This window comes from Anopheles moucheti, chromosome 2, assembly GCF_943734755.1.
Source record: "Anopheles moucheti chromosome 2, idAnoMoucSN_F20_07, whole genome shotgun sequence".
NCBI lineage: Eukaryota > Metazoa > Arthropoda > Insecta > Diptera > Culicidae > Anopheles > Anopheles moucheti.
Genome location: NC_069140.1, coordinates 6,059,270 through 6,085,842, shown reverse-complemented (window position 1 = coordinate 6,085,842; position 26,573 = coordinate 6,059,270). Strand labels below are relative to the sequence as shown.

The 26,573-nt window shown below is 45.8% G+C and overlaps 6 protein-coding genes across 6 annotated transcripts in view; 3 read left to right on the top strand and 3 right to left on the bottom strand.

Moving 5' to 3' along the window:
- The window catches only part of LOC128298896 (neurexin-3), an 87,763-nt gene extending 79,382 nt beyond the window's left edge, over positions 1-8,381 (top strand). Inside the window, exons 18-23 of the mRNA XM_053034704.1 lie at positions 48-805; positions 867-1,045; positions 1,115-1,286; positions 1,349-1,581; positions 3,589-3,934; positions 4,755-8,381. Of these exons, the coding sequence (XP_052890664.1) occupies positions 48-805; positions 867-1,045; positions 1,115-1,286; positions 1,349-1,581; positions 3,589-3,934; positions 4,755-5,998 (2,932 nt within the window). The 3' untranslated portion in view covers positions 5,999-8,381. The remainder of the gene's footprint in view (positions 1-47; positions 806-866; positions 1,046-1,114; positions 1,287-1,348; positions 1,582-3,588; positions 3,935-4,754) is intronic.
- A 3,322-nt stretch (positions 8,382-11,703) lies between these two features.
- On the bottom strand, positions 11,704-13,226 carry LOC128310658 (zinc finger CCHC-type and RNA-binding motif-containing protein 1-like). The gene is made up of 2 exons (XM_053047355.1): positions 13,092-13,226; positions 11,704-13,003 (listed from the first exon to the last, which is right to left on the bottom strand). Exons 1-2 carry the CDS (start codon positions 13,208-13,210, stop codon positions 12,529-12,531), a joined length of 594 nt encoding a protein of 197 aa, XP_052903315.1. The 5' UTR covers positions 13,211-13,226; the 3' UTR covers positions 11,704-12,528.
- Positions 13,227-13,463: 237 nt separating this feature from the next.
- LOC128310657 (adipocyte plasma membrane-associated protein Hemomucin) lies at positions 13,464-16,498 on the bottom strand. Its single transcript, XM_053047354.1, has 4 exons — positions 16,398-16,498; positions 16,139-16,315; positions 15,833-16,038; positions 13,464-15,753 (listed from the first exon to the last, which is right to left on the bottom strand). Exons 2-4 carry the CDS (start codon positions 16,252-16,254, stop codon positions 14,306-14,308), a joined length of 1,770 nt encoding a protein of 589 aa, XP_052903314.1. The 5' UTR covers positions 16,255-16,315; positions 16,398-16,498; the 3' UTR covers positions 13,464-14,305.
- A 1,759-nt stretch (positions 16,499-18,257) lies between these two features.
- LOC128297629 (RNA-binding protein NOB1) lies at positions 18,258-19,815 on the bottom strand. The gene is made up of 2 exons (XM_053033309.1): positions 19,693-19,815; positions 18,258-19,604 (listed from the first exon to the last, which is right to left on the bottom strand). Exons 1-2 carry the CDS (start codon positions 19,753-19,755, stop codon positions 18,408-18,410), a joined length of 1,260 nt encoding a protein of 419 aa, XP_052889269.1. The 5' UTR covers positions 19,756-19,815; the 3' UTR covers positions 18,258-18,407.
- Positions 19,816-20,149: 334 nt separating this feature from the next.
- LOC128297360 (mediator of RNA polymerase II transcription subunit 4) lies at positions 20,150-21,485 on the top strand. The gene is made up of 2 exons (XM_053032988.1): positions 20,150-20,281; positions 20,366-21,485. Exons 1-2 carry the CDS (start codon positions 20,211-20,213, stop codon positions 21,093-21,095), a joined length of 801 nt encoding a protein of 266 aa, XP_052888948.1. The 5' UTR covers positions 20,150-20,210; the 3' UTR covers positions 21,096-21,485.
- A 599-nt stretch (positions 21,486-22,084) lies between these two features.
- LOC128310088 (uncharacterized) lies at positions 22,085-26,545 on the top strand. Its single transcript, XM_053046638.1, has 5 exons — positions 22,085-22,413; positions 22,488-22,598; positions 22,673-24,774; positions 24,851-25,089; positions 25,156-26,545. The coding sequence occupies exons 1-5, from the start codon at positions 22,145-22,147 to the stop codon at positions 25,744-25,746; spliced, it is 3,312 nt and encodes a 1,103-aa protein (XP_052902598.1). The 5' UTR covers positions 22,085-22,144; the 3' UTR covers positions 25,747-26,545.
- Positions 26,546-26,573: the final 28 nt, after the last annotated feature.

Below are 26,573 nucleotides of genomic sequence, written 5' to 3'. Positions count from 1 at the left end.
CATTCTTCCTTTTTTCGGTTTCTCTAACGAGATGTCCCTCTCTGCAGATACATCGATCTCGTGAAGTCTCTCGGTCCGGAACTTTCCTCACTGCCGACGACCACTTTCAAGCTGACGGCACGGTTCGTAAACTCACCGCCCGGATCGCCGTATCTTCCGGCTACCTTCCGTTCGAAGCACTCGTACGTCGGTTTACCAATCCTGAAGGCCTACTCGTCGGTCTTTATCGATTTCCGCTTCAAGACGCTCGAACCGAACGGACTGCTGTTCTACAACGGCGGCAAGCGGTCCGACTTCGTGGCGGTTGAGCTCGTGAACGGACACATCCACTACGTGTTCGATCTGGGCGATGGACCGATCACGCTGCGCGATAAAGCCCGCATACACATGAACGACAACCGGTGGCATTCGGTCAGCATACGGCGGCCCGGGCCAAAAACGCACACCCTGGCCGTGGACGAGTCGATCGAGATATACACGGCCAGCGGAAATAACATGCATCTCGAGCTGGAAGGCATCCTGTACGTGGGAGGCGTCTTTAAGGATATGTACACGCGGCTACCGTCGAGCATTGCGTCCCGGTCCGGGTTCGAGGGATGCATTGCATCGGTGGATCTGGCCGACACATCGCCCAGCCTGACGGAGGATGCGGTGGTGCCGAGTTCGTTGGTGGTGTCCGGGTGCGAAGGACCCACCAAATGTAGCCAGAATGCGTGCGCCAACCGAGGCGTCTGTGTGCAGCAGTGGAATGCGTATGCGTGCGAATGTGACATGACTTCATTCACCGGTCCTACGTGCTACGATGGTAAGCGATGGGATGGACCAAGATGCCTGTTGAGAGGCTAATGCTACCCTTCTTCTTTCAGAATCAATTTCCTACGAGTTCGGTAACAACAAAGGCCTCATACAGTACAACTTTCCACCGGGCCGTCAACCGGACACTGAGGAGGACAGCATAGCGCTCGGGTTCGTTACGACCAAATCGGATGCCGTGCTGTTGCGCATCGAAAGCTCAACGACGCAGGACTACATCGAGATGGAGATCGTAAGTTGAACCCGTCGGGGATCTGAAGCTCGTCAGTTCACCGTCCGATCCTTTTTTCCGCTTCCGCAGGTGGAGGGAAACGTCTTTACCGTGTACAACGTTGGCACGCAAGATCTCCCGCTGGGCGAGGTGGCCGTCAAGGTAAACGACAACAACTACCACATTGTGCGGTTCACGCGCACCGGAGCGAACGCAACGCTGCAGATCGACGACTACAACGTGCAGACGGTTTCATCGATCGGTACGGTCCCCGTGGCTCGACGCCGGCAAAAGCAAGCACTCATTCTCCGTTCCATTCCGCAGGACACCAGTCGACTGTGTTTACCTCGATGGCCAACATACAGGTCGGTGGTAAGATCGCACGCAACGGACGGTCACGGATCGAGCGACCCTTCAGCGGTGTGATCGCCGGCCTGTCCGTCAATCGGCTGCGCGTACTCGATCTGGCCGCGGAGCGCGACCCGCACATCAACGTTCGGGGCGATGTACAATTGGTAACTGGCGTTTTAGATAGAAATGACCAAAGAATGCAGCAGGTTAGAATTTTTAAACGAAAAGCAATAATCTATCTCGAAAGCGCTCTCTATTTATCTCTTACTACTACTACTACTACTACTACTCTGTCTCTCTTTTTTACTGATCTGATTTCTCGTTTGTTTTTGTCCTGTCGTTTGTTCTTTGCAAATGCGTTCACCTTTGCTCTTCGTTTGTTGATTTCTTGTGTTTGTTGTGTCTTTTTTGTTTTTTTGTTGGTGCCTGTTTTTTGCGCTGTTTTGTTTTTTGTTTTTCCTTGTTTTGTGTGTGTACAAAACGTTAGCGAGTTACTGCACATTTCGCGTTACTATCGTTCATTATCGGATTGGCATTGGATGGAAGTGTGTTACCCGGTAGGAAGAGTAATGTTGTCCCGGTGGGGAAATCATGCCCCGTACCAACGATGTTACGTTTTGCTGTTAAAGACGTTAACAATTTGCTGCTGCTAGTTTTGCTGCTTTGCGTTTCGTTTGCTGTAACATACTTTCATCCGCAATCCGCCCGTAATGCTTAGTCGTTTGTTTTTGTCATACCGCGCTGTAACAAGCTGTGTGTGTTGAATTGTTCTCTGTTGAAAGATGAAAACAAAACGAGCAAAATGGAAGTTTACTTTTCCGTTTTCCCCGTGTTTGCACGGATTTGTTAAACTTATCGCTCGCACATCCTACTGTCAGTCTTGTCTTGTTTTGTTCATTTGCATCTCGATCGATCTTAACGCACCCAAATCGCACCTCTAAGTTTGATTATATGCCGCACAACTCTGATCTCAGTGTAGCCGTTGTTTGTTGCATTACGTTTAGCCGTATCGTACGTCTTTCATATTATAGCACATCTCCGTATGAACGTCTCCTAATTTGGGGTCGATATTTGTCGAACTGCCACAATTGCGCTCTGCTCTGACTCTTGCAACTGCTCGTAGTTACCAAACATAAGGAAAAGATGCTGCTCATTGTACTTATTTCGAATCAGTTCCAGTTGTATCATCGCTATCTTTCATCTAACGCGCAACATGTACTATGATACAGCTAAAGCCTAGTTGCTTCTTTTTTGCAAACAAACCCGTTCCGTTGATATGGTTTTTCTGTTCTGTTTCTCAGCCCGTTTTTGTAAGCCAATTGCTTTTGATTTCAGTTTGCCCATTCTCTATTTCTTCCTCCCTTACCCGCTAACGATTCAGTTCGTTCCTTGTCCACCAGAATCTAGTAACCAATGATACGATGTAAAACCAATAGCCGTAAACTGTTTACTTAAACTTTAACCTTTCCTTCTACTCAAAACAGGAGCACCAAGCTAGTAACCGTTCCTAAGAGATAAAGAAATAGGAAACAAAATTACCAAAAAAACAAAGAAATGCAAAAAGAATACTGAAGCGAACAATGCAGTGAACAACCCGAAGTGTTGCGAATCTCTGCACGATTGTTTTTCTGTTTTTATACTTTATTCAACCAGCTGCAGTCGAACATATGCCGTCCCATCGTTCATTATCCCATTCGTGACCATCTTTGTCCTTTCTTACCTCCGTTCACTGAGTGTTTGATCGCTCGCAAATGAAACTCCCATACGCAAACACACACGCAACATATTGAAACATTAATCACAGCGAGAGCAAAAGCAGAATGATACAGAGAACACAAAACAGTTCGCCACCCAAGCAGCAGTTCCCCTTTCAAGAGGACGCCTCTTAATCAATCCCATCCCTCCCATCATTCCCACCGTCCGAATACATACGTTATACTGTCCCTTATGCGCTCTAAAACACGTAGCAATGTCGTTAGTTTTCATTAGTGGCTTCCTTTAGTACGCACAACTAACCGCTCCAAGCACTAGTCGTTTTCCATCTTGCACCCGACACACAGATACTACGCACACGAAACACACGCACACACCACAAACACACGCACAACTGAACGCGCAGCTCGATACGCACGCCATTTCCATTGCTCCATCGCCTTATCCATGCACCACGCTTCTGCAGAGGGCGTGAGCTGACCGTAAGAATTAAACTGAAGAACTCTTCCGATCATTTCAAGACTCCGGCCAGCGGCTACCCAGGCGTGATGGACGATCTCATCTTTAGTGGGGCCGGTTCCGGTTGCCGCGGTGACGACGAGGACGAATGTACGCCACCGTTCGAGAATGGTTCGGGCGACGATCTGATCACGCCGGTATACGTACCACCGACCAAGCAAACGGCCACCACGTCTTCGGGTGGTGGCGGCGGCGGTAAGGATGGTTCGGGAGGGCGCGGACGTGGTAAGGGGGGCGAGAAGCTGTGCGATGATGAGGACTGTCTGCACGGTTCCGGCAGTGGTGAGGTGACGGAAGTATTCACAACGTCCACGGCAAGAAGCTCCGGTAGGTGTAATATTGCTTCTAATAGCATAAGATCGTAGCATTGAGAAAAGGTTTATACAATCATTGCTGCTTCTACTATCTCGAGCAGCTCACAATACAAGATTTCGAGCAGATCCCACCACAAGATAGTCTTGAAGGTTGAAGTAAACCAAGATCGTTTGAAGTGAGAATTCGCAATCGATCTTATCTTACTGTATTTCCAGAAGATCTACTTCTGCTTTAGTAACTTCACTTATTCACGTTCACGTTCACGTAACACAAATTTCTTCACTTTTGACTCGAGCTGCTCACAATACAAGATTTTGAGCCTGTCCCACCAAAAGAAAGTCTTGAAGGTTGTTCTTTTCGAATCCAAGATCGTTTAGAGTGAGGATTCTTAATCGATCTTATCTCACTGTATCTCCAGAAGATCTACTTCTGCTTTAGTAACTTCACTGATTCACGTTCACGTTCACGTAACCCAAATTTCTTCACTTTTGACTCGAGCTGCTCACAATACAAGATTTTGAGCCTGTCCCACCAAAAGAAAGTCTTGAAGGTTGTTCTTTTCGAATCCAAGATCGTTTGGAGTGAGGATTTTCAATCGATCAGTGATAGCCAATCGATCAGTGATATCCAATGAAGATATGAAGAAAATATTTTGGATGAGGAAACTTTTGATGTGATGCGTTAATTCTTCAATACGCAGGGATTTTTAAAATCAATATTAGTTTTTGAATGAAGATCTCATCAATAATTATCTGAGAGGTTGTTGGAAATATTTCTTAATAACACTAGCATTTAATTCTACAATTTTTCACAAATTTTACCCTCTTTACAGAAACGAGCCCCGAAATGACCTTTACAACGGTCGATTTTGATAGGAAAACGGATGGCACCCCGTCGTATACGACACAGCGTCGAACACCGGATACGTACTCATCTTCCTCACACACGACCAGCGAAATGGATACGACCAGTGGCATGAGCAGCGGCGGTACTACCGGCAGTTTTGGCAGCAGTAGTGGAAGCTATGGCAGTCCCGTAGACAGCTACGGCACGACGGTTTCGATGGGCACCACAGGTTCCGGTACGACGGCGGGCACCACCACCACTGGGCGGGTGATAACGACCTCCACCGGTACGACGGTGGGTCTCAGCACGTACGGGTCAACGACACAGCAGCAATCACAGCACACACCTTCCGAAACAACCGTCAGCTATCGCGACCGGGACCGGGACCACATTCGTGAGACAACCTACCCGCAAACTCCGACCACGACCGAGGAGGAGATTGTGGACGTGCATCTGCCGACCGATGATGAGGACGATGGTGAAGAACAACGAACGACCGTACATCAAACACCGAACGGGCGACGACCACCGCCGGTGAAGGTGGCGGAAGCGCCCAACCCTGAGCCGGAGCAACCCTACCAGCCGCACCCGCAACCGTACCCGCCGACGCGCCTTCCCAAACACAAAGGTGGCCGCATCAACTCCGAAGCGGAAGAGCGTACCGCAATGATCATCGGGATCGTGGCAGGGGCGCTGATCGCCGTCATTCTCGTCATTCTGCTGGTGCTGTGGATCAAATCGAACGGTGACCGATCGTACAAGACCGAGCACGACAAGAGTGGACTGTACGGGCAGGGTCCGAGTGCGGCTCTGCTGGGCGGATCGCATGGGAACTCGGGCACGCACAATGCGCACCACTACAACCAACAGTCGCAGCAGGCGAGCCACCATCAGCCGCAGCATCATCATCAACCGTCCGCACCGCCGCACTACAATGGCCATCACTCGAATGGCGGCAGTACGCTCCCGTTGAACGGTTCGCTGCGACACCACGGCCCCGGCAACGGTGCGATGGGAGTGAGTGGCTCGGGCGGCGGAATGGGCATGGGTAGCGGAGGAAACATGAGCATGGGCTATGGTGGGCTGAATGGTAGCGGTAGCGATAAGGGTAGCATGCAGTCCAGCGGTGGTGGAGGCGGTGTGGCCGGTGGCCCTGGCGGTGGCGGAATGGGGCAACCGCAGCGCAACAAGAGTCGCAACTCGAAAGATATCAAGGAGTGGTACGTCTAAGCAATCGCGGCACAGAAATTGAAGGTGATACGGGATCTCAAGATGGAAAGTATCAATTACCCGAGGCTCTGCGCTACTTGTGGTGATGCTGAAAATCATTCCGAATCGAGCATAGTGGTTGATGATCATGTAAAAAAGTGTGGGAAAGTGGCAATTATCGAGTTCGCGCTACAGCTAGGTAAGGTGAGTCGTACATTGAAGGCACGCATATGCAACTGATCAGGAGTTGAATCATCCTGAAGCAATGTAAATAGTCAAGTTAGGAATTATGAAAGTGATCGAATCGTTATGGGCACGATAGCGAAGGTAAGATACATATGCGTGAGAGTGTTGCCATGATTGATATTAAAAAAATGAAGGAAACCGAGGGCAACAACGCGTAAGCAACGCCACAAAAAAAAGGAAATGCAATACAGCAAAGCGAAGATGAGAAAGCAACTACATTTTACTACCCTTTAGCTGCGTATCCCCCTACTGCAAGATACACCAACACTGGAAAGCATTTGAGTACTTGAAGTACTTCCTTGCGAGACACAGCAGCATTGTTTTCCGTTCTCTATCCAGTGAACAATTTCCGCTCCGAAACCTAGTAACACATCCAGCAAAGAACCAAACCAAAATTACGATACGCTAACGAAAGCGCTTATTAGGAGGAAAGATGTGAAAAGGAGGAAGAAGAAAAAAACCAACCTGAAAGCTTTAGTAAAACACTAAGAAATCGAGCACTGGGATTGACAAATTGTTGGCATTGTGGTTATTAGTACGATTATAGCAGTTAAGAGATAGAATGCGATTTCCATGTTACCCCGGTCACAGCTCCCGCATGTTTGAAAGGGATTCAGCTTTTCCGTTTCCGACCACCTACAGCGGTTCGGCCTATTGCTTTCAAATAATCGTTACACCTTCCCCCCAGTTACGCGGAGAGCTCTCGAACAAAACACTACTACTCTTAGTTCTAGTTACTACTAGCTTTTTACTGATAGTGGGTAATAGAATCTATCAGAAAGGCACAATACACACACACACCCACAAACAGTGTCATACAATTGCAGAAAATTTGGAGAAATCATACCTGCTGCTAAGGTATATATATATATACATGCACCCAAGGTTCATATGCTGTGGATCGGTTGGGATGGCCCGAATCCCCGGCCAATGCTACAAAACCCAAAATTTAAACGGAAATTCTTAATGAGTAACAACAAACCAAGTCAAAACTAAAACCAGGATGTAGGATACGATACAAATGGCCCGGTGAAGGCCATCTAAGCTAATTTAAGCATTACACCGTGTTCCGGTACAAGCAAATTGTTTTTTCTGCACAAATTTACTCTAATTGTAAGGAAATATCGCGAAAAACCCCATACCGATGTAAGGGGGGGTGGTATCTAAACGTAAGAAGGAACATCCCCAAATATTGGAGAGCAGTGGGGTAGTTACAACCAAAAAGAAAAAAAAAAACAAAACACAAAAAAACACACATGGTTTAGTCAAGCCAAGTATAGAAACACATTAAATGGGGAGAATACCAGGGAAAGAATATGAGAAAGAAAGAGATATATATATATATACACATACATAAATCATATTACAAACACAAGAACAGCAAAAAAACAAAGAAGAAAAAACTTACAAAAAAAGGAACTTATTTTGATATAAATTCCTTAATGGTAAGGCCAATGATGCAAAGAAATGCAAAAAAAAAGATAAAAAAGAGATATTAACACCCACACATACACACACATACACCAAGATAGTGATATAACGAACGAACGTGAATAGTATCGTTTAACAGAGCCTACTGAGCCTACAGCGCTGTAGTGTAATATCTGATTTATTCGAGCATCGAAGGCACAAATTTGCGAATTCCATGGAGAAAAGGCATCTGTTTGGCTTTCGTTCCTATAAACTTATCACGCCCGCTCGTGTGTGTGTGTGTGTGTGGGTGCGTGTGTGGGTGAAATTTTTCAATCCTTGCCTTTTATTGTGTTATTTTTTTTATGGTCACTTTTAGTTTCATTTGTGTACACACCTTGGCTAAAACTCCTTACAAAAGGCACATTCGCCATATTGTCAAAAAAAGCTCCCAGCACTACACAGGATGGTTTGCAAATCCCGTAGTAGGCGATGCAGCGAAATCCAATTTAAAAGTACATCAAAACCCGTCAAATCTTGCACCGAATTTTCTATAGTTCTACGAACCGTTGGAGTGGAGAAGGAGAAAAAAACCAAACGCAAAATGAAGAAAAATTACACTCGATATTCTATTTCCAATTGTACGCGCACTGTCTCTTGTACTCTAAAGAAGCAACAACAAAAAAAACTCTCCATTGATACTATGAACAAAACAATGAAACGAAACATTATACAATATTATCTCTAAGGACACTCAGTCAAGCTCCTTTCACACGAAACACACTGACACACACGCACACACTCACTCGCAGCAAAGGAAATCACGAGTTCGTACTAAGTTTCATCCAAAATTTAAACTTAAAACATCACAGACAAACAAAGAACAAATTGTACGAAAAGTGGAAATTAACGTAGAGGAAGAAAGAGAAGGAAAACAAAAAAAGACACAAAACGAAATAAAGAAAAGACAAATTGAATTAACTTGTACCGACTCAAAAACGATAATGAAAAATGATCCATGAATCAGAGCAAAGATAGAATACACAACCTACATAAAAATATACATATATATTTGATAATAGACAGATACACATACACTCACCAACACACACAAACACACGGATAAAGAATGCAAAGAGTATGAAACTGCTGGTCTTTCGTTGAGTAAAAATTCACAAGATGATGAGTGTTGAGAGTGCAACAATGTGCAAATGCTTGAAAGGGTTCGAATGTTTGACAAGCGACAAAGGCGAGGAGTACTATTTAGTACAGCACATTTACTAAAGCGTACTAATATGAAACAGGTAGCTCATTACGTTCATCTTGGCTCGCTGCAAACACGCGTGCGATTTTGTTACGTTTGGTTCTCTCACATTCAGGAATTCCTAAACCCATATTATGATAGAGAGTGGCGGCATCGAATACACGCGATATATTACCCAACAACAACATAAAAAAACAAACACACACAGAAACAAACCAACTCGTCGATAGCAAAGGGGAGCAAACTCTTTTTTACATAGCAAAAGAAACACGGAATCTCGATCGGTAACGGGAAACGGTTTTGGTGAACAGAATGTCGAAAATGTATGGTCAAACATATCAGTTTTTTGAGGTGGTCTCCCATCTTTTTGTATCTACACAGTACTTGCCAACGGTCGAGGTACGTGATAGGTCACTGATGGACGTGATGGACACGCGAGCCCTCCTTTTCCGGCGATCAAAGCGACAGAGCGAAATCTCTGCACGTACGTGAAATCCTATCTTTCTTATCACTATCTATCACACCGTTCACCGAGCTGCTTCCGTCAAACTGCATGCGCACGATCGATAAACCATAAAAAGCATTAGATATAGAGTTATCATCCTCCTCTCCCCACTCAATCATCCTTAGATAGGCGCCAGTATTAAATCCCTGTTAGCTCCTTTTAGCCTTTGGTTAGTGTGTCCACTTCGCCATGGCACTAGGATCCATTTGTCACACGCGATTCCTGCTGCTAACCATCTAACCGACACCTACCCTTTGATAACGAAATGAAAACCTACACACGCAAGACGAGTGAACGTAGTGGAGGTGAAATATCTAAAACACAACCCAACTTTACTTAGCTTTATCAAACGTATAGGAGCCACGAGCAAACGTAACTAAGCGCGTTCTGAAAACGGATTTGACTGAAATATAGTTTCTAACTATCATAAAGGGCCACCGTGATCTACGTTCCTTCAGATTTTGCGTAATTCGAAACGTAAATCGGGAAGCATGAATAAGGGAAAGGATATGTTGGGGAAAAGAATAGCAAGGTGCATCGTTACAACCTTTCATTTAATTTAATCGTTTATCTCCCAGCACTATAACTACAGAGGCAGCATATTGCGAGCGCTGCTTCACGCCACCTTGGCTATGGGTTTTGAGGTCAGTTCCTGACATAATAGCCGCCACTGAACGCTGGATGCAGTTACCCGTGAACTTGATCGGTTCTTTTGAGTTTGTGTATAAAGAGGAATAATGCACATTAAAGCAGGCGAAAACCAGAAAGCATTGCATGGGTGAGCTTAGCAACCAATGAGCAGTAGTTGAATGTGTGCAGCAGGAGGTCAGCAGACGTAGACACGCATAGAACGCTCGCGGTGTTGTAAGGGCCACGAAAAAAAACATAAAACAAAGCCTCACAGCTAGCCATGCGAGTGTGTACTCAAATTGATGGCAATTTAAGAATGAATATAAAGAAAATGCCACTGAAGAACACACACAGAGGAAAAAAACACACACACACTCACAATACACAAATATAAAAGTATGTTATATAATTTGTTAAGTTGTAGAATTTGTAAAGAAAGAGTAGTGCAAATGGGATAAATAAGCTAGGACAAATAGGATTGCAACATAAAAGAAAAACAGGAAGTAAAAACGAGTTAGAGAAAATGAGAAAAAAGGAGAGAGGGAGAGAGAGTAACGAACAGGCGCAGCAAGAGCGAACGTGAAAGTGTATGTGCGCGCTTGTTTTTTCTTCTTTAAATGGGGTGGTTTTACTGAAGTGTAAAAAAAAACTCCACGATCGCCCTAGCACAACACCCAGAGGTGTCAAAAGGACCCCTGAGAAAAGGACTAATCGATGACGAAGAGTGCAACAAATCACCCGTTTGTTCTGCTGCTCGGAGTGCATAATATGTAGCTGTGCGTACATAAGTTAATGTTACTACTACTACCACTACTATTACTACTAAATACTACTACTGCTGCTACTGCTGTAGTCCGGTTATGTTTGGAATGTTGATTTACGATTCACGTCACGGGCGACAAATTCGAAATGTTTCGATCCCCCCCCTCCCAGTGTGTGTGTGTGTATGAGTGTCCCGCCACCAAACACGGTACCGGGATGTACAGGAAGTAGTTGATTAGTGTAAGTGATTGTTTTTGAGTTTTTTTTTTCTCTTGGAGGTTTTCGTTGTACACGATCGGTCCGTTTTTACGTTTGTTGAATGAATACTGGACTATATATAGCCAACAGAATACAGCAAAACAACCTATACATCTTATTACGGAAACGAGAAAATCGAGCGTTAGTGGGAATGAAGGGAAATAGGCAGATGAAATAATAATTGCATACACGGCACACTTACACGGAGACCCACACAAAGGACACAAAAAAACAAACACACACACCCATTTTACAAACTATCTTTAACACATACAATACTCACATAATGTAGGGTGATGATGCTGAGCATGGAAACCAAGCAGTATAGTAAGCAAAAGGGTATGTACATTCCTCAGTGAGCTAAAGAAGAGATATTACAGGACGAATGAACAACACAAGAAAAAAAACACACATATACACACAGACACACACACACTTACCAAAAAAAAAACGAGCCGAGAATGGTTTTTGTTGCTAACAATAAAAGAAATAATTCGGAAATATGAGCCATCGGTGAAGGTTGCATTGACTAAAGGGCGTGATGACACACTTCGTTCTTTCTCAGACGCGTCTGATGTTTGCCAAATACTTCCAGACGAGTTTTCTGTTCACATTTCATAGTGCGCCGTGCAATATATTCAGCCGTGTATAATCTTTTGCAGTATCTATAAGTATATTATTGCTAAATATAGGGATAAAACCAATATCATTGAAGGAATGTAAAGATAAAATTACTGTACAATATTCTTAATTACTTCCTGTATTCGACAGAAGCCAGTAATATGCTATTTACAAATTCACGCAGAGCACTGGAGTTGATGCTCTGCAACTGTAAGCAGAATTTCGAATTGAATTACTAAATTTGTTTGTTGAACTGATCGTTTAGCAATCATTCAAAGTACATTAACTTGCAGCTCATTTTAAAAAAGCATGAGAGTTATGAGACCCTTTTTCAAAACGAATTAGAACATACTACAAATTATAAAACTTTCCTTGAGTGTAGGCTACTGATTGAACACGTTCGCAATCGCAGAACTCGCAATCGCGATACTTCATTTCTGGAGAATTCTCATTTGATAGGTTAAAGCTCCGACGTAGGTTACTAACATGCCTCTCATTCAAATCTTTCGTATTATGCTTTGGATAATGTTCGACCTATGCTTTGTCTACTCTTCATCTTTCTTTTTGTGGCGCTACCAACGAGGCTTGACCTACAATTTCTAGCCGTCCTTGACTTTAGTTTCCCGTATTCCTGAGTTGTCAGTAGTGTGCCAGTAGTAGGGGAACCAAGTGATTAAAATTTAGTGCTGCTTCCTGCCATATGAAGACTGCTGCCACTAACACCAACATTCCTGCTTCGTAGGCTTTATCTATTCGGTCATGGGTATCTCAAGTTACAGACCGTAGGCAGGGCATACCCAGTATAATACAGTTTGCAGTAGAACCAAATAGGAAAGAGATAATTATGCAATATCTTTAATCTTCTGTATCGAGTTCTTCGTCGTCGCTGAAGTAAGCACTTTTTTTGTACTTCACCTTCTTCGTATTCACAGCAGTCATTTCTAAATCAGCTCTCACAACCGGTGCATCCGATTCACATTCACTACCCCAACCGGTAGCTTCCTCTTCATTTTGATGTTTTCGTTTCGCTCTCATGTGGCCACCCTTTCGTGGTGGTGTTTTACTTCCCAGCACATTCTTGGGACAGCTATAGCTCATGTGTCCCTCTTCTCCACACTCGTAACAGCGGCTCTTGTCTGGATACTGTTTACGTTGAGCATGCTCTCCCGATTTACCATTGTCCTTTGCGATACTCGCCTTCAATGTTCGGCCAAACATTTCCGTATCATTGCATGCGTTGCAACATTCCAATGCTTCCGACGCATTGGCGAATAGGACAAAGGCAACACCTTTGCTCTTTCTGGTTGTTTTATCACGAAGTATAGTAACTCTGTTGAATAGCACAAATTAGAGAGAATAGAAATTATCCTTTCCAGTCATAGATCAACGAATGGATTTCTGTTTGCTTCGTAACTTACTTCACAATTTTGCCATGTTTGGAAAATAGTTTATGCACATCAATGTTGGTTAGATCGTAGGGAAGGTTTGAAATGTACGCTGTCCTTTGGATGTCTGGCACCAATTTCTGTTTGCTCATGGTTACGAAAACCGGTGATTCTGTACGCCGCACAGGAAACGGGAAACAAATATTGTTTACAAACAGTGCAGCGCTGTAGTTTTGACAGCTACAGTACGTACCAAAAAGTACCTCCGTTCAAAACAAATGTACTAAAATTTACAACATCATTTGTTGGTCGTTTCAAAATAAAACTCTACGGTAACATTCCTGCACAAAAAAAGACAAATCCACCGCACTTTCTTTTCTACGAGTACAACACGACTAAGACAAATTACCCAAGCAAAAAAATTATATATTCTCCATCGCCATCGTGACCGCAGTCGGAAACATTAATCCATAAATAGTGCCAAGAGTTCAATTATACAATTAGTTCAATTTCGAATTCAATATACAAAACAGTTGAGTATGAAATCAATTTCAAGTGTAACCTTTCACAATTTCCTTTCCAGCATTAATTTTAACCCTCCTAAACCTATAATACATCTAACCGATCACTAATCGCTGCCAAATTTTTCTACTGGGAGAAAAATGACGGAAGTGAACATTCTTCTCACTCCATGCTCCAAGCCTTTGTCGCCCCAACTTTGGCCCCGCCTGTCGCAAAATGGATGAATATATCGGAACAAATTGGTCCTACCTACGCACAAACAGAGTATATACTGGGTTGCAAAAAAAAATCCCGTAGGAATGAACAGACTTTTACAAAACATACACCTCACTCATGGAATGAAATTATCAAGAATGTTGGACTTTTAGCTGCTACAAGTTAAACTACCCTCTCCGTCCGGGGTTGCTGCACTCTGGTGGACGATTCCCATTCATGCGGAATGGGGCATTTGATGATTGCTTTAAAACTTCCCTTCCCTCAACACAGGGACTGTTTGACGGTGTTACGGTAACGTTAGTATGTAAAGCTTTGCCCTCGGACATTTTGTCGGTGACTCCAAACGAGTGGACCGAGTACGCGCACGTAAATTGTTTGCGCATTTTGCTTGGAGGTATTTCAATACACTGGCGTTTCACGCGTCCTTTGACGAACGTGTTGTGCATATGCAGTTGTGATGATCATGATCAACATGAAGGATTTGTTGTGCGTCACTGATCTTGCTAGTCTTATAGTTCTCCCTGTTCACCGCCCTTTTTGATCACTTTCAGTTTCTCCTGCTTCGGTTTCGGAGTATCGTTGGGGACTTTCTCGTGTATTGGGGCCGGCTCTGTTGGGGATTCCTTTGTGCTTCCCGGTTGCTGCGATGCAGATGGTTTCTTATCGTCTTTCTTCGCTGTCACTGGTACTTCGGTGGTCACTTTCGGAGCTTCTGTTGGTTTTGGAGTGGTAGTAGTCGCCTTAGGAGTGGCCGTAGTTTTAGGCTTTTGGGTAGTAGTAGTTGCTGGTTTGGGAGTGGTAGTAGTCGTTGTTGGTTTAGGAGTGGTAGTAGTCGTTGTTGGTTTAGGAGTCGTAGTCGTAGCCGGCTTTGGGGTAGTCGTTGTTGTCGATGGTTTCGGTGTCGTCGTGGTAGTAGTCGTCGGTTTCGGGGTAGTCGTGGTAGTAGTCGTCGGTTTCGGTGTTGTAGTCGTTGTTGTTGTCGGTTTCGGTGCAGCCGGTGTTTCTGTTGCCGGTTTGTACTTCACATCGCGGACCTCAATCTTTGGCATCTTCGGCAGGGGAACGCGTGCCAAAAACTTATTGTATGGTGAGCCCAAGTACAGGTAGTCTCCCAGTTCGGCCACATGCGACACGCTTCCTACGCTACCGTCAAAACCATGCAGCGATCCGAGGATACGGCCACTCCAGCTGATCTTCACGACGGTTTGACGACTTGGGGAAAAGAATATCAGCGACTCAAAGTGGCCAATCGCATGAATGATACGCTGCGTGTGCAGATTAGGGAACACCTGGTGGATTAGCCGCATGGGCAGTTCAGCTAAGGCTAGCATACGAATCGCAAACTTGCGGATAAGCGGCACGTTGGACAACATTTGCGGAAGCGAAGGATTCTCATCGTCAGCGGCTTGGATCAATGGAGCCCAAATGCCTTCCGCGTCCGCCACGAGATTATCAACCAAACCAGGCAGACCATCGATGAAAATATCATCAGTACCGGCCTTCGGTCCCGTCAAATAGTACCGACGTATCTGCGATGCCATTGTCTCCGCCACCAGCACGAACTCGTCATTGGGACTCAATGCCACACCGTTGGCAAAGTACAGACGATCCAGCAACACTTTGTTCTTGCCCGTGCTGCGATCGTACTGGAACAGACGGCCCGAAGGATTGGCAAAAACGCTGAACACTCCATCCTGCAGCGTGAAGTCGGAAGTGGAATCCGTCCAGAAGATATCGCCATTGCGAGCGACCGCTACGCTGTTAAATAGTTTTCCCTTACGATTTACTCCCTTGCCCTCTAACACGGTGTCAGGCGAAACGAGCTGTTCCTTGTTGCCCGTTGTCAGATCAACCGACCAGATACCGTAGTAGGCGTCACCAACGATTAGGTTTGATCCCTTCGTGTCGAAAGCTAGTCCCAACGGACGACCGCATGTTTCCTCCTCGAATGATAACTCTACAACCAAAGACATGGAGCTGTTTAGAAAACTATGTTCGGAATAGTTTATCAGGAGGATGTTCAATTGTTCGCTTACCACATGGTTTTCCGAATTTGGCAATGTGCGTAATATGTTCGCCATTAATGCGAATTACTTCACCACCATGGATCGTGGTGAATAGATCCTTTCCGTGCACGACCAAAGCTTCCGGACCATAGATCTTTCCCTCAAACAGTCGTTCCGCATTGTCCAGATGATTCGTGGGTTCTAGTGCTCCTTTCAGCTCGCGTGGCTTGGCGAATCTAAGCGGCAATTGATGAATATGACAAAAAGATTCAATTATGTAATGGATATTGCCACACGGCAAGATGGTATCGCTAGCCCACCAGTAACGCCACTCACCTAAATCCTTCGAATGGGAATGTAGTTTTCGGTGGCAAGCGGGGAAGCAACACTACCAACAAGAAGAAGATCAAACAGTTGATGACTCGCACACGAACCCTGTACAGGAGGCCCATTTTGCCGTGTTGAAACGGTGCACTGCTGATGAAGGGAACTCGGCTACCACCCACAATATCACTGCCGACAATCAACCAAAAGCACAAGGAAGTAGATCAATAATCGGTTATACATAATCCATAGCGAGAGACGCCTCACGTACCTGATTTCCTATTGACTAGAAGAGAGAAGAACACAGGATAACTAACGAAAGCTAGATTTTACCGAAATTCTGCTGGTTCCGCCGCATCAGCAGTATTTTTTATTATTTTTGACACCTAAACCAATTTGACGCAACTTGATGACACGGCACCCAGTTTGGTGGAGTGCAGACTGTCGTTTCAATCCGCTGGGAGTGATTCAATATCTATTCAAATTATTGAAAAATAATTTCTGTTTGCAATAAAAACCGGGAAAGTTCTCTCACAAAGTGGCTTTTTGTTTATTATTGCAAAAATGCTTGATCGATTAGAAGATTAATTTAATGTCGGAAGCGGATACGGCTTTGAATTTGTTACTGGACATTTGTACTAAAAAATCCGAAGTCAGCATACTTTGAATTGGCAAAACGCTCGAACGAAGATCTTCCTTGGACCATGTCTCTGTCTTTTGGATTTTCAGATAAGAGAATCTTCATAGAGAACCCACATCCTTAGCCAAGGAAGCCTGCTCAAACAGGAACCACCATAGTCAGGGAACTGCCCGATTCGCCGGAGCGCCTACAGACTAACAACTCTTCAAACCTCGGAACCTATGCCGGATGGCCCGTTAGGACATTTACGTCAGCGATAGGCCCTCTGGATACATTTGTCCTTACTAAGAAGCTAACAAAACACCCACGGCGCCGTGTGGTGATCATTAGTTAGATGTGAGGCGTTCGAGATGATCACGGATTCCACACAAGAGTCACCAGTGGAATTACCTGTGCTTCAGCCTACTCCCCTCGCGATCGGCAATGTACGGTCCGCGTATAGTCTAGAGGATGGAGGGGCTGCACCTCCATGTTTCCCCAAAGTCAACCTTCGCGCACCCTGTCTCACAAGTCTGTTGCTGCAGTGGCGGGTTTGCCCACGTGGCGCACCCTTACAACGGCGCATATCAAGTTGTCTACGAACCGAAAAGATCGTAGTTGTGTGAGCGAGACTCCGGATAACAAGTCCATGAAGAGAACTCACTGACCTAATGCTGGAGATACGGCGCATTGGCACACAGGTGGCACCGCGCTTATCCCCAATCTTGCATTGGCCTCACATGACTGCGGAGGTGGTGCGCAGTCAATAGCGTTCAAAACAACTAGTCCCAGGACTGCAAGTTTCTGCCATGATATGGCCTACTTATAGTGGTTAGATCGTTTGGGGCCGGGCCGGATTTACCCTGTTCCCGGAACCCCTCATGGTAACCACTATTTCAGCCCCACACCTTGCAGGACACAACGCATATTAGGAATGGACTGTCTACATTCCACAACACGTGGTACTGCGGAAGAGCGCGGCGTTATTAGGTTTGAACGTCCAGTGGCAGCGCCTCCATTTTGCAGATCCTAACACTTTCAGTTCCTATCACTTGCTACCCTGCAAAGACACAACGGATGTTAGGGTTGACGGCAGGCGAATTTAACTACACCATTCGGTTCCTACATCTCGCGGCCTCCTGCAGACACAACAGATGTTGGGGTAGACCTTTCAGTGGCGTATGCTTAACACCTCTTTCCAGTTCCTATATCTCGCGGCCCACAGCCGCCCCAACTTAGTTAGGCCATACTGAGTTAGTGAGGCCCAGTATGTCCGTATCCAGCAGCGCCACGAGGAGGCGTGGGATCGGACTTTTGCCGGTGATTACTCGTGTTAGGTACCAGATCCTACGAGCAATTCACAGAGGAGAGGTTTAGCAGACCATCCCCTGCCCCTTGGTCCATGTCTCAATGAGTTTGAATAACAAGGTACAATATAAGCATAGTAATATGTATTTGCCTTTATTACATAGCTGCTTGGAATATATAAGCAGACCTAAAGAACGTTGGATACCTTCTCGTAACCTTCTCTCTTTTCTGACCTCGATAGCATTCTTTTCCAATAAATCTTATATCTCAACCTCAAAAAAAACCAAAATGAAGTTTATTTTAACTTAATCCTGATGCAAATGTCCACATTAAATGCGGTACCTTTCCGCCTGTCTACTTCTTATACCCTCGACGTTTGTTGTCATACGCATAGTTAGTCATTCGCTGCTTCAGATTCGAAGATCCTCGCAGTACGGCCGAACGCGAATCCACATCCCTCATCACGAACGGAGAGTAACCGGCCGTATAATCATCCCCAAGGGCGTTTGTCTTCGAACGAGCCTTCCGCGAGATGCGTTGCTGTGGCAATGGTTGATCTTCGAACAGCAGCGGATTGGTAGCATACTTCCCACCATCGAACTTAGCCACTGGTCGATTTTTGTACTTGGCCGTCAGCGGCCGCCGAGTGTTTATGTGGATAATCTGTTTACCCTCACTGTCCAAGCTGACGGCTACTTTCTTCAACGTCCTATTGCCACATTTCGGGCAGAACGTCTTTGTCGCATCTGGTGTCGTTTTAAAACAGGAATAACACCGTAAAATGTACGTGCGTACCTGCTTGATGATACGACCGTCCAGTGCTGCAACCTGCAAGCCAATCTGTTTCAGCACATTTTGCAAAGCATAATCGGTTGTGATGCAGGCCACGGTTGTTGGTGCCTCTTCGTGCAGATCCATTCCCATGTCACGTTTGACCTGTTTGATGTTGCTGGGAGTTATCCATCCACCGTCGTCGTTGTCGTCATCTTCATCTTCATCTTCATCCTCGAAATCATCATCCTCTTCGTAAATTTCATCGTCGGGATCTTCCTCTTCGTTTCCTGAACCAAGCACATTTTCGATTTGTTCATCGGTAACTGCTTCAGAAACCGACTCAGATTGCTCTTGATCCTCAGATTCATTATGTTCTTGTGACGACTCAGAAACAGTTCTGTCCTGTTGCCGTTCGTCGTGGTCTTCATCCTTTTTCGACGGAACATAAAAACCCTTCAACAATTCTGTACCCTGTAGAGCAGCTGGCTTTGTATCGGCGGTTACCGTGATGGCTGGCGTCGGTTCATCACGCAGATGTTCACGCCCTACGTGAATTGTTTCCAGTTCGTACGTTAGTGCAATAACCTGCAGATCGACCATCGAGAGCGAAGCATAATCGCCAGTTTTCTTTGCTATTGCTACTACTTGCGAAAACACATCGGGGTCCGGGCTCTTCACTTGCAGATTGTACGGAAGCACGGCCAAGGACTTAATCTGTCGATCGTTACGGATTTCGGCAAGGACACCCGGTACGGTATAGCAGTTCTCGGCATAGTTCTGTGAGCGAAAGGAAACGTTGTTAGCTTATGGTGCTATAGACCACGCGACGGAGTTTTTGAAAGTTCGATTACAACAAGCTACTCACCTGAAGCTGCAAATTTTTCACAAATGCTGCAGTATCCACAATTAAATGTTGAAATTTCGGCATTTTGCGATCGCAAATTAGCAGCAAGAAACTCAATGTTTTGATTCAAAAACACATTGCCCACACGCGACAAATGGCAGGCATGAATATGAAACAGGCTCTGCACATTTGTCATTGGAGGCCATATTGGAGTTTATTCTGACAGTTGCAGCAGCTTAGGGTAAAATTGTAATTCAATTTGTTCCTGCTTTTTGTAGCACAACGAAACAAGGAATCTTTACTAAAAATTTTGACCTTGTAAAATAGGATTACATTAATGAAAAACAGAAAATAATTGTGAGTTTTTTATCAGCGGGAGAACCTTACAACAGTCATTAGCCGGTGCTGCGGAAGGAATCGATGCCATCAAGTAAACCTAACTATGCGGTGACAGCAAAACATAATCCCAGGATTGCAAACTTCTGATTTGTTTGGTCGGCTACTCCGTCGGGAAACAATCTGTGCCGTGCGATATCATCATGTCCTCGTATCATCTCAGCACGCGAGAGCGGCTACTGGCCATCATAAACGATATAGAAATCGTTGCCAAGTAAGTACGGTCTTTGGGGTGAAAATACTCCGTGTGGATATTGTAAGGTATACCCCAAAATGCAACTCCTTACCTCGTGTGCAGGGAACTGATCGAGAACACCATCGCTCCGAAGGCACAGAAAATGTCCAGTACCGATCACGCACAGCTGGTCGAACTGCTCGTCCTGAAAGATAAGGAATTGAAATCAACCCTTCAGTTAGCTGCGGAACAGGCTGGTATTGAGAAGAACATGGATGCGTTACGGGAGCAGGTGCGGAAACAGGACGAAGAGATCAACCAGCTTCAGAAGCAGCTGAAGGAAGCGGAACAAATTCTTGCTACGTCCATATTCCAAGCGCGACAAAAGCTGGCCAGTATTACGAAGGCTAACAAAAGGCCAGTTTCTTCGGAGGAGCTTATCAAGTTTGCCCACCGCATCAGTGCGTCACATGCGATTTGTGCACCGCTTACTTGGCAGCAGGGTGATCTGCGCCGCCCTTACCCAACAGACATTGAGATGCGACTAGGATTCCTGGGAAAGTCGGATCTCAACATCAATGGACACAATCTGCAACAGCCCAACAGTTTGAACGAGATGCATCGAAACACGTCCGTGTCGGGAGCAGCGGGTGGTGCCGGAGCCGGCGGTGAGATCCCGGTATCCGCACAGAACCAGTTTGCATGGCATCCTTCCGGGGAGTTGCATATGTCGATGGGCTCCGGTGGTGGATCGGTTTCATTGGACACACGGGCGCACAAAGATGCATCGCAGGATGATGTGGAAGTTATGTCTACGGAAAGTTCTAGCTCGAGCTCTAGCGATTCCCAATGAGCGCTGGTGATTGTGGTGATTGTTTAGAATTAAGTATTTGCCGTGTAATATTAGCATGTCGCACGTCGTGACTGGAAAATGAAACGAACCCCTCTACTGATTTCTATCCATGAAGCTTATTTATTTACGAACCAACTTCAGCATACAATATGAAACACGAGCGAAAAGATCTAGAACTAAATATCAAACAAGCAACATTATAGGTAACTAACCAATCGTCAGACGTTGCCGGCTATTCGAAGGATTTTTCAAGGCACGATGTGATTCAACCAATTTTGTTGGATTTTTGTCATGAAGAAAGAGTTATCGGTTTTCCGGATGAAGAAAAAGGACCTCTAACCAAATCAGGATCAAGGCATTGAGCGAAAAAGAAATAAACCATGGGCGTTACAGCAGACTTGGAAATGTAGAAAACCGCGGTGTATTTGTAAAATTCCTTGTAAAAAGCTCGTTGAGCATTCGCGGAACAATTCCCGTGATTGTGGGAAAAGCGTTTTGGCAATTTTGTTGTTGTTTTTTGACAAGAACACGCTTGACGTTAACGACTGTCAATGTGTGTGCGTGCGTCATGTATCGATGAAGAGAAGTTACGACGGGCATCAGGAGGTAAGAGAAGCAGAAAACAACACGAAACTCTGCTGTATCGACACTGGGCAGAAAGGTTCGTGAAAAATACGGTTAGAAGCGAAGCAAATTGCTTCAACAGTGGAATCAATCGCAAATATGCATACTGCACGGTGAGGTGCGGGTGATACGGTACTCCCATAACGTAAAGAAAGCCTTTTTTCCTTTACGCACGAGCTGCCCACATACACCGCACTTCTGTTCTGCTGCTCGGTGGGTAGATCATCATCATCATCGCCACCATCATCATTGCCAGACAGAGTTGCATTTTCCGTGTAAAACAGAGCGTCGCGAAGGACACATCGAATCAGGCTTCGGCAACACTTGTGCAACAGTGGTTGTTTGGTAAAGGTTTGGTGAAAAGATGAACTAGTAGTAGGATGCAATATACAGTGCACAGAAGTAACTAGGCAAATAGTAGCAGCATGGATCCAAACCGATCACCCTTTGATGAGGAAGTGGATCGGATTAGCCAAATGCAACGGTTGCGCTCGTTGGACGGACATCGGTTCTTTACCCGATCCAACAGCAGCAACGGTACGCAGAATGTTTTGCTGAAGGTGCTGAACCGGGAGCATTCGGGCTACCTCTCCACGGGGTTAAACAAGCGGTCCCACCAGCTACCATTTCAGGAGGTGCCAGAACAGTTACAGTTCTGTCTGAAAAGTATTGTACCGTACTGTTTTTTGAGTGGGTAAGTGAAATTTAGTGCTGCGGTGAATCACTAGTACGAATGCGTATATTACTCTTTTGTTTTGCACCCTCCAGACATATCTTCATGGGCTTGACCAGCTGTGGACAGTTTCTGCTCAGTTACAAACTATCGTACGACTATGATGAAGCGTTTGCGAATGATTTCTCCTCCATCCACAAATATGAGTAGGTCTTAACCGTAGTCTTGCACTCCCGATGATTATCAACCCTTACTTTGACTATCCGCTCTTTCTCCGTAGGCTTTACTTTTGGATTTACAGGCCGCATGTGTTGTTGAGTAAATATTTTCACGTTTGCCTTTTTGACGACCACGGAGTGGGCGAAATTAAGTCCGTATCGATAACGCAATGGAAGACGGACGGCCAACTGCTGATCGTGCACGGTGGTAATTTGAACGAAGATTCGGAATCGTACGTGACGATGGTGCGCGTACCGAAGCTGGGCTGTCTCGACTGCAAACAGGTACGCGATGCGCACGAAGGTGACGAACAGCGGCAGGATATTCTGTGCATTGGCTGTAACATGACGATCCACATGAAGTACCGTGGTACCGATTCAGGTCCTCGGTTTAATCCGAACTTCAATCTCAACTGTCCTGGATACGTGATTATGAGTGAGAACAGCATCATTCACACCATCAATGTGAAGCTGGACACAAGCCGAAGCCAAGAATGTGTGGGCCACTCCGCCACACTGAGCTCCAAGTATTTGGGAAATGTCATCCCGCAGAAGGATGCGCTGCCAGACGAGTGCAAAAAGATGGCGCCCTGCAACGCATCCGCCGTCCCGAAGCAACACGAAAGCAGCGGTGTGAAGAAGAGTGAAGTTGAAACGTCGGCAAAAGTCTGCGAAGGGCCGGCCACTGCTACTACACTGCTCAATCCGGAACTGAGCATTGCGGAACAAATCATTGCGGATTTCGCAGAATACGAGACTGATATGTACGAAACGAAGTGTTCCATTCGAAGCTATCCGGATAACTTTGACGAGCTCATCATTACCTCGCCGATTGCTTCCGCGGCGCAGCAGGAATCAACCACCGAACCGGGTATGGCGCAAGTGCGACTGATGAACCATCGTAACAACACAAACATAGAGCTAAGACTTGATAGCGCACCCGCCGGTGGTGGTGGCGGTGGTGCGTCGTGTTCGGCGTCGTCCGTTGCTATGGCGGGTCCGTCGGCGAAACCGGTATCGATCGTTCCACCACCGCGCAAATCTTTCGTAACTCGCGTCGATCTGCAATGCGGCGGTAGTTCGCCCTCTGTACCCATGTGTGATATGTCATTTACGGCTAGTTCCTCAACCACTGCGCTGGCACCATCAATTTCGCGATCGCCACTGCGACGACGATTCGATCTGACCGACTCGTCCTATGTTCCTAACGCGCAAATTGCTCACCAACAGTCAAAGCTGCCCTTACAGCAATGCGTTGTAAACGGTGCCAATGGTGCAAACTTCCAAGTCACTTCCGAAGCGTCCGGCCTCGAGCCGGACACCGATTCTGCTGCGAAAGCCTACGAATTCTCGGAGGATAATGAGCGTTGCGAAAAGATAAGCGCCTTTCGCAAACGACGTCTGGCCGACAAGAAGTATGAATTTTCCGAGGAACCCACCAGCGAGGAAAACATCGAACCGTTCAACCGGTTGCGAAACCAAATCCGGGCCCGCGTTACAGCGCCCGGTTATAGTGCGTCACATTATCATGCCAGCTATGCGGATCTAATCTCAACTACTCATCATCTGCATCGAGCCTCACCAAACCATGGATTCCGATCACCGTGTGGTTCGCCGGTTGGTAATAGATATCTGCGCTCACCGCCTGGTATTCGTTCGCCTTCGTACTATCGACATCGCTCACCGTCATCGCAAGGGCAGCCCGGTTGTGGTTCAGTAGTGCTGGTCGCTGGTGGCACTGGTGGTGGTGGAATTGCGCCGGGTGCCTCCGCGGCAGCAGCCGCAGTTGGTGCTCCGATGAAACCGATGAAACGCAATGTTTCAATCGATCCGCGCGACTACATACAGATACTTTCGCCCGGCAATGGCATTCCAGCAGGTTCGAGCGGCGAGACAGGCACTCCAGACATTCCGAAGTTTTTCATGGATGCGGTCCAGAAGATAAGTGCAAAAAGGATGGCAAATGAGTTGCTGCTGTTGGACGAGTCAAACAACGAAAATAACATCAATGGTGATAATCAGCTACCGATCAAGCGGTCCGGCAGCGTCGATGCATCGTCCGGATCATCGAAAACGGCAACCGAAATGCCGACCTGTACGAAAAGGATAGTCAAAATCTACGTCGAGGAGGATGATGCCAACTCCGTGGTAACGATGGAGGATGGTAAGGGCCACGGTTTAATGATATCGCGGTTAATGAAACAAGCTCATATGATCTTTGTTTTTACCTTTATTTGTAGATGACTGCATTTCGCCCGGCTATCATGCCTCACTGCCAATGGAGGTGCACGGTTCCTGTTACTCGAAGATGCAAATCATCTCACAGGCCTCGTTCGATAAGCTCAATTGTCCGGCAGTAGTAGTTACGCAAAATTCTTTCGACATGGAAGTGTTTTCGTTCCACGTGGCCAACTATATCTGCGCACAGGAAAGCAAAAAGTATGGAATCCTGTTGGATTCGGCGTATGAACTAACGCACGTAAGTACAAGCGTTCAATGAGAAGGGGTTGTGGGCATAGATTGAACTCGCAAGGTTCATTTACAGGTATGTCCTCTAACGGAAACGATAACCTGCACCACGGTGCTGCAGTTTACGGCCAACGATATTGGCAACAGTAAACCCAAACCGTGCCAGAACTGTTCAGCCACCATCGACTGCCAAACGCATCGGAAGATCTACCAGTGTCGTTCACTGTTCACCTGGTGTATTACAACGGGCGAATGGATGATACTGGACTACGGGCATCTAACTTCCGGCCCGTACTTGGAGGTGAAGAAGCTGGCCTCCAACTACAATTACTTGCTGAAGAAGTTGCGCTCGTTCACGGCGAAGTTGTTTACGGGCGAAGGACAAACCGAAGCGAACCGAACGTACGAGTATCTGCATCATCTGCGAGTGCTTGATTCGGATACGAAGAAGGCGAAACGCCGCCTAACCGATCTCGATAATATGATTGAGCTGTATCTGAGGCGTCCGCGCAGGGGCGACGATTACAGCGGCTCGGATTCCGATAGCTACGGTGAGGAGGAAGATGACGAGGAAGAAGAGGAGGAAGAGGAAGAAGAGGAAGAAGAGGAGGAAGAAGAGGACGAAGAGGATGTGGAAAATGTGGACAGTTCCTCTGATGACTGGTAGAAGAAACAGGTCGGTAGCTACAGCACTCTGGTGACACGATCTGTATAAAGTAGTAATTGCAATCGTTGTTTGCTTGTTCTGTGCTCTCGGGCACCTAGCCCCGTGTGCTACAGAGTCAGAGTCAGAATCGACTAAATCGTATACTTTCTTTCGGTTAGTTTCGTTTTTGGAAATTAACCGATCTCCGTACGTCGTGGGGGTGTGTATACTGAGAGAGCGTGTGATGCGTGTTTTTTTGCGATGTATTTCTATTTCATTCTATTCTTTTGGTTAAGTAACTCAGACTGGTCAATATTTAGGAATGTTTCGTTGAATGATGAAACCCAAATATTCTTATGAGACGGCCCGAACTTGAATTTAATCCTTTTCTTTTCTCTCTTTGTGTAAATAGCTCACGTAATTTTTCCACCTTTGAATTCTATTTCGTGTCTTATTTTTTCACCTTATCTTTAATGCATCATTGACTGTTTGCCATTATGACACAATCGTGTGTAAAAGTGTTAACGTTTAAGAAGCTGCGAAGGACACGACAAAGCATTACTACCGAATGATGGTAACTATACATATATAAAGATACTAGCAGGTGTAGCACTGGAATGTTGGGACTGTCGGCGCACTTTGCTCGGAAAACGGAACGGGATAGAACACTGTTAGTGTACCCGTTGGCGCGCTCCCCCGGAGGTTGTGATTGAGCTACTTTTCATTTGTCTCTTCTAAGAACAGGAATCTAAATAAACTTAAAATTATGAAAATTACATCGAAAACGATTGCTGTTTGTTGCTGTGTCTGTTGGATTCATTTTGTAACCCAAAGATTGAAACAAGGAC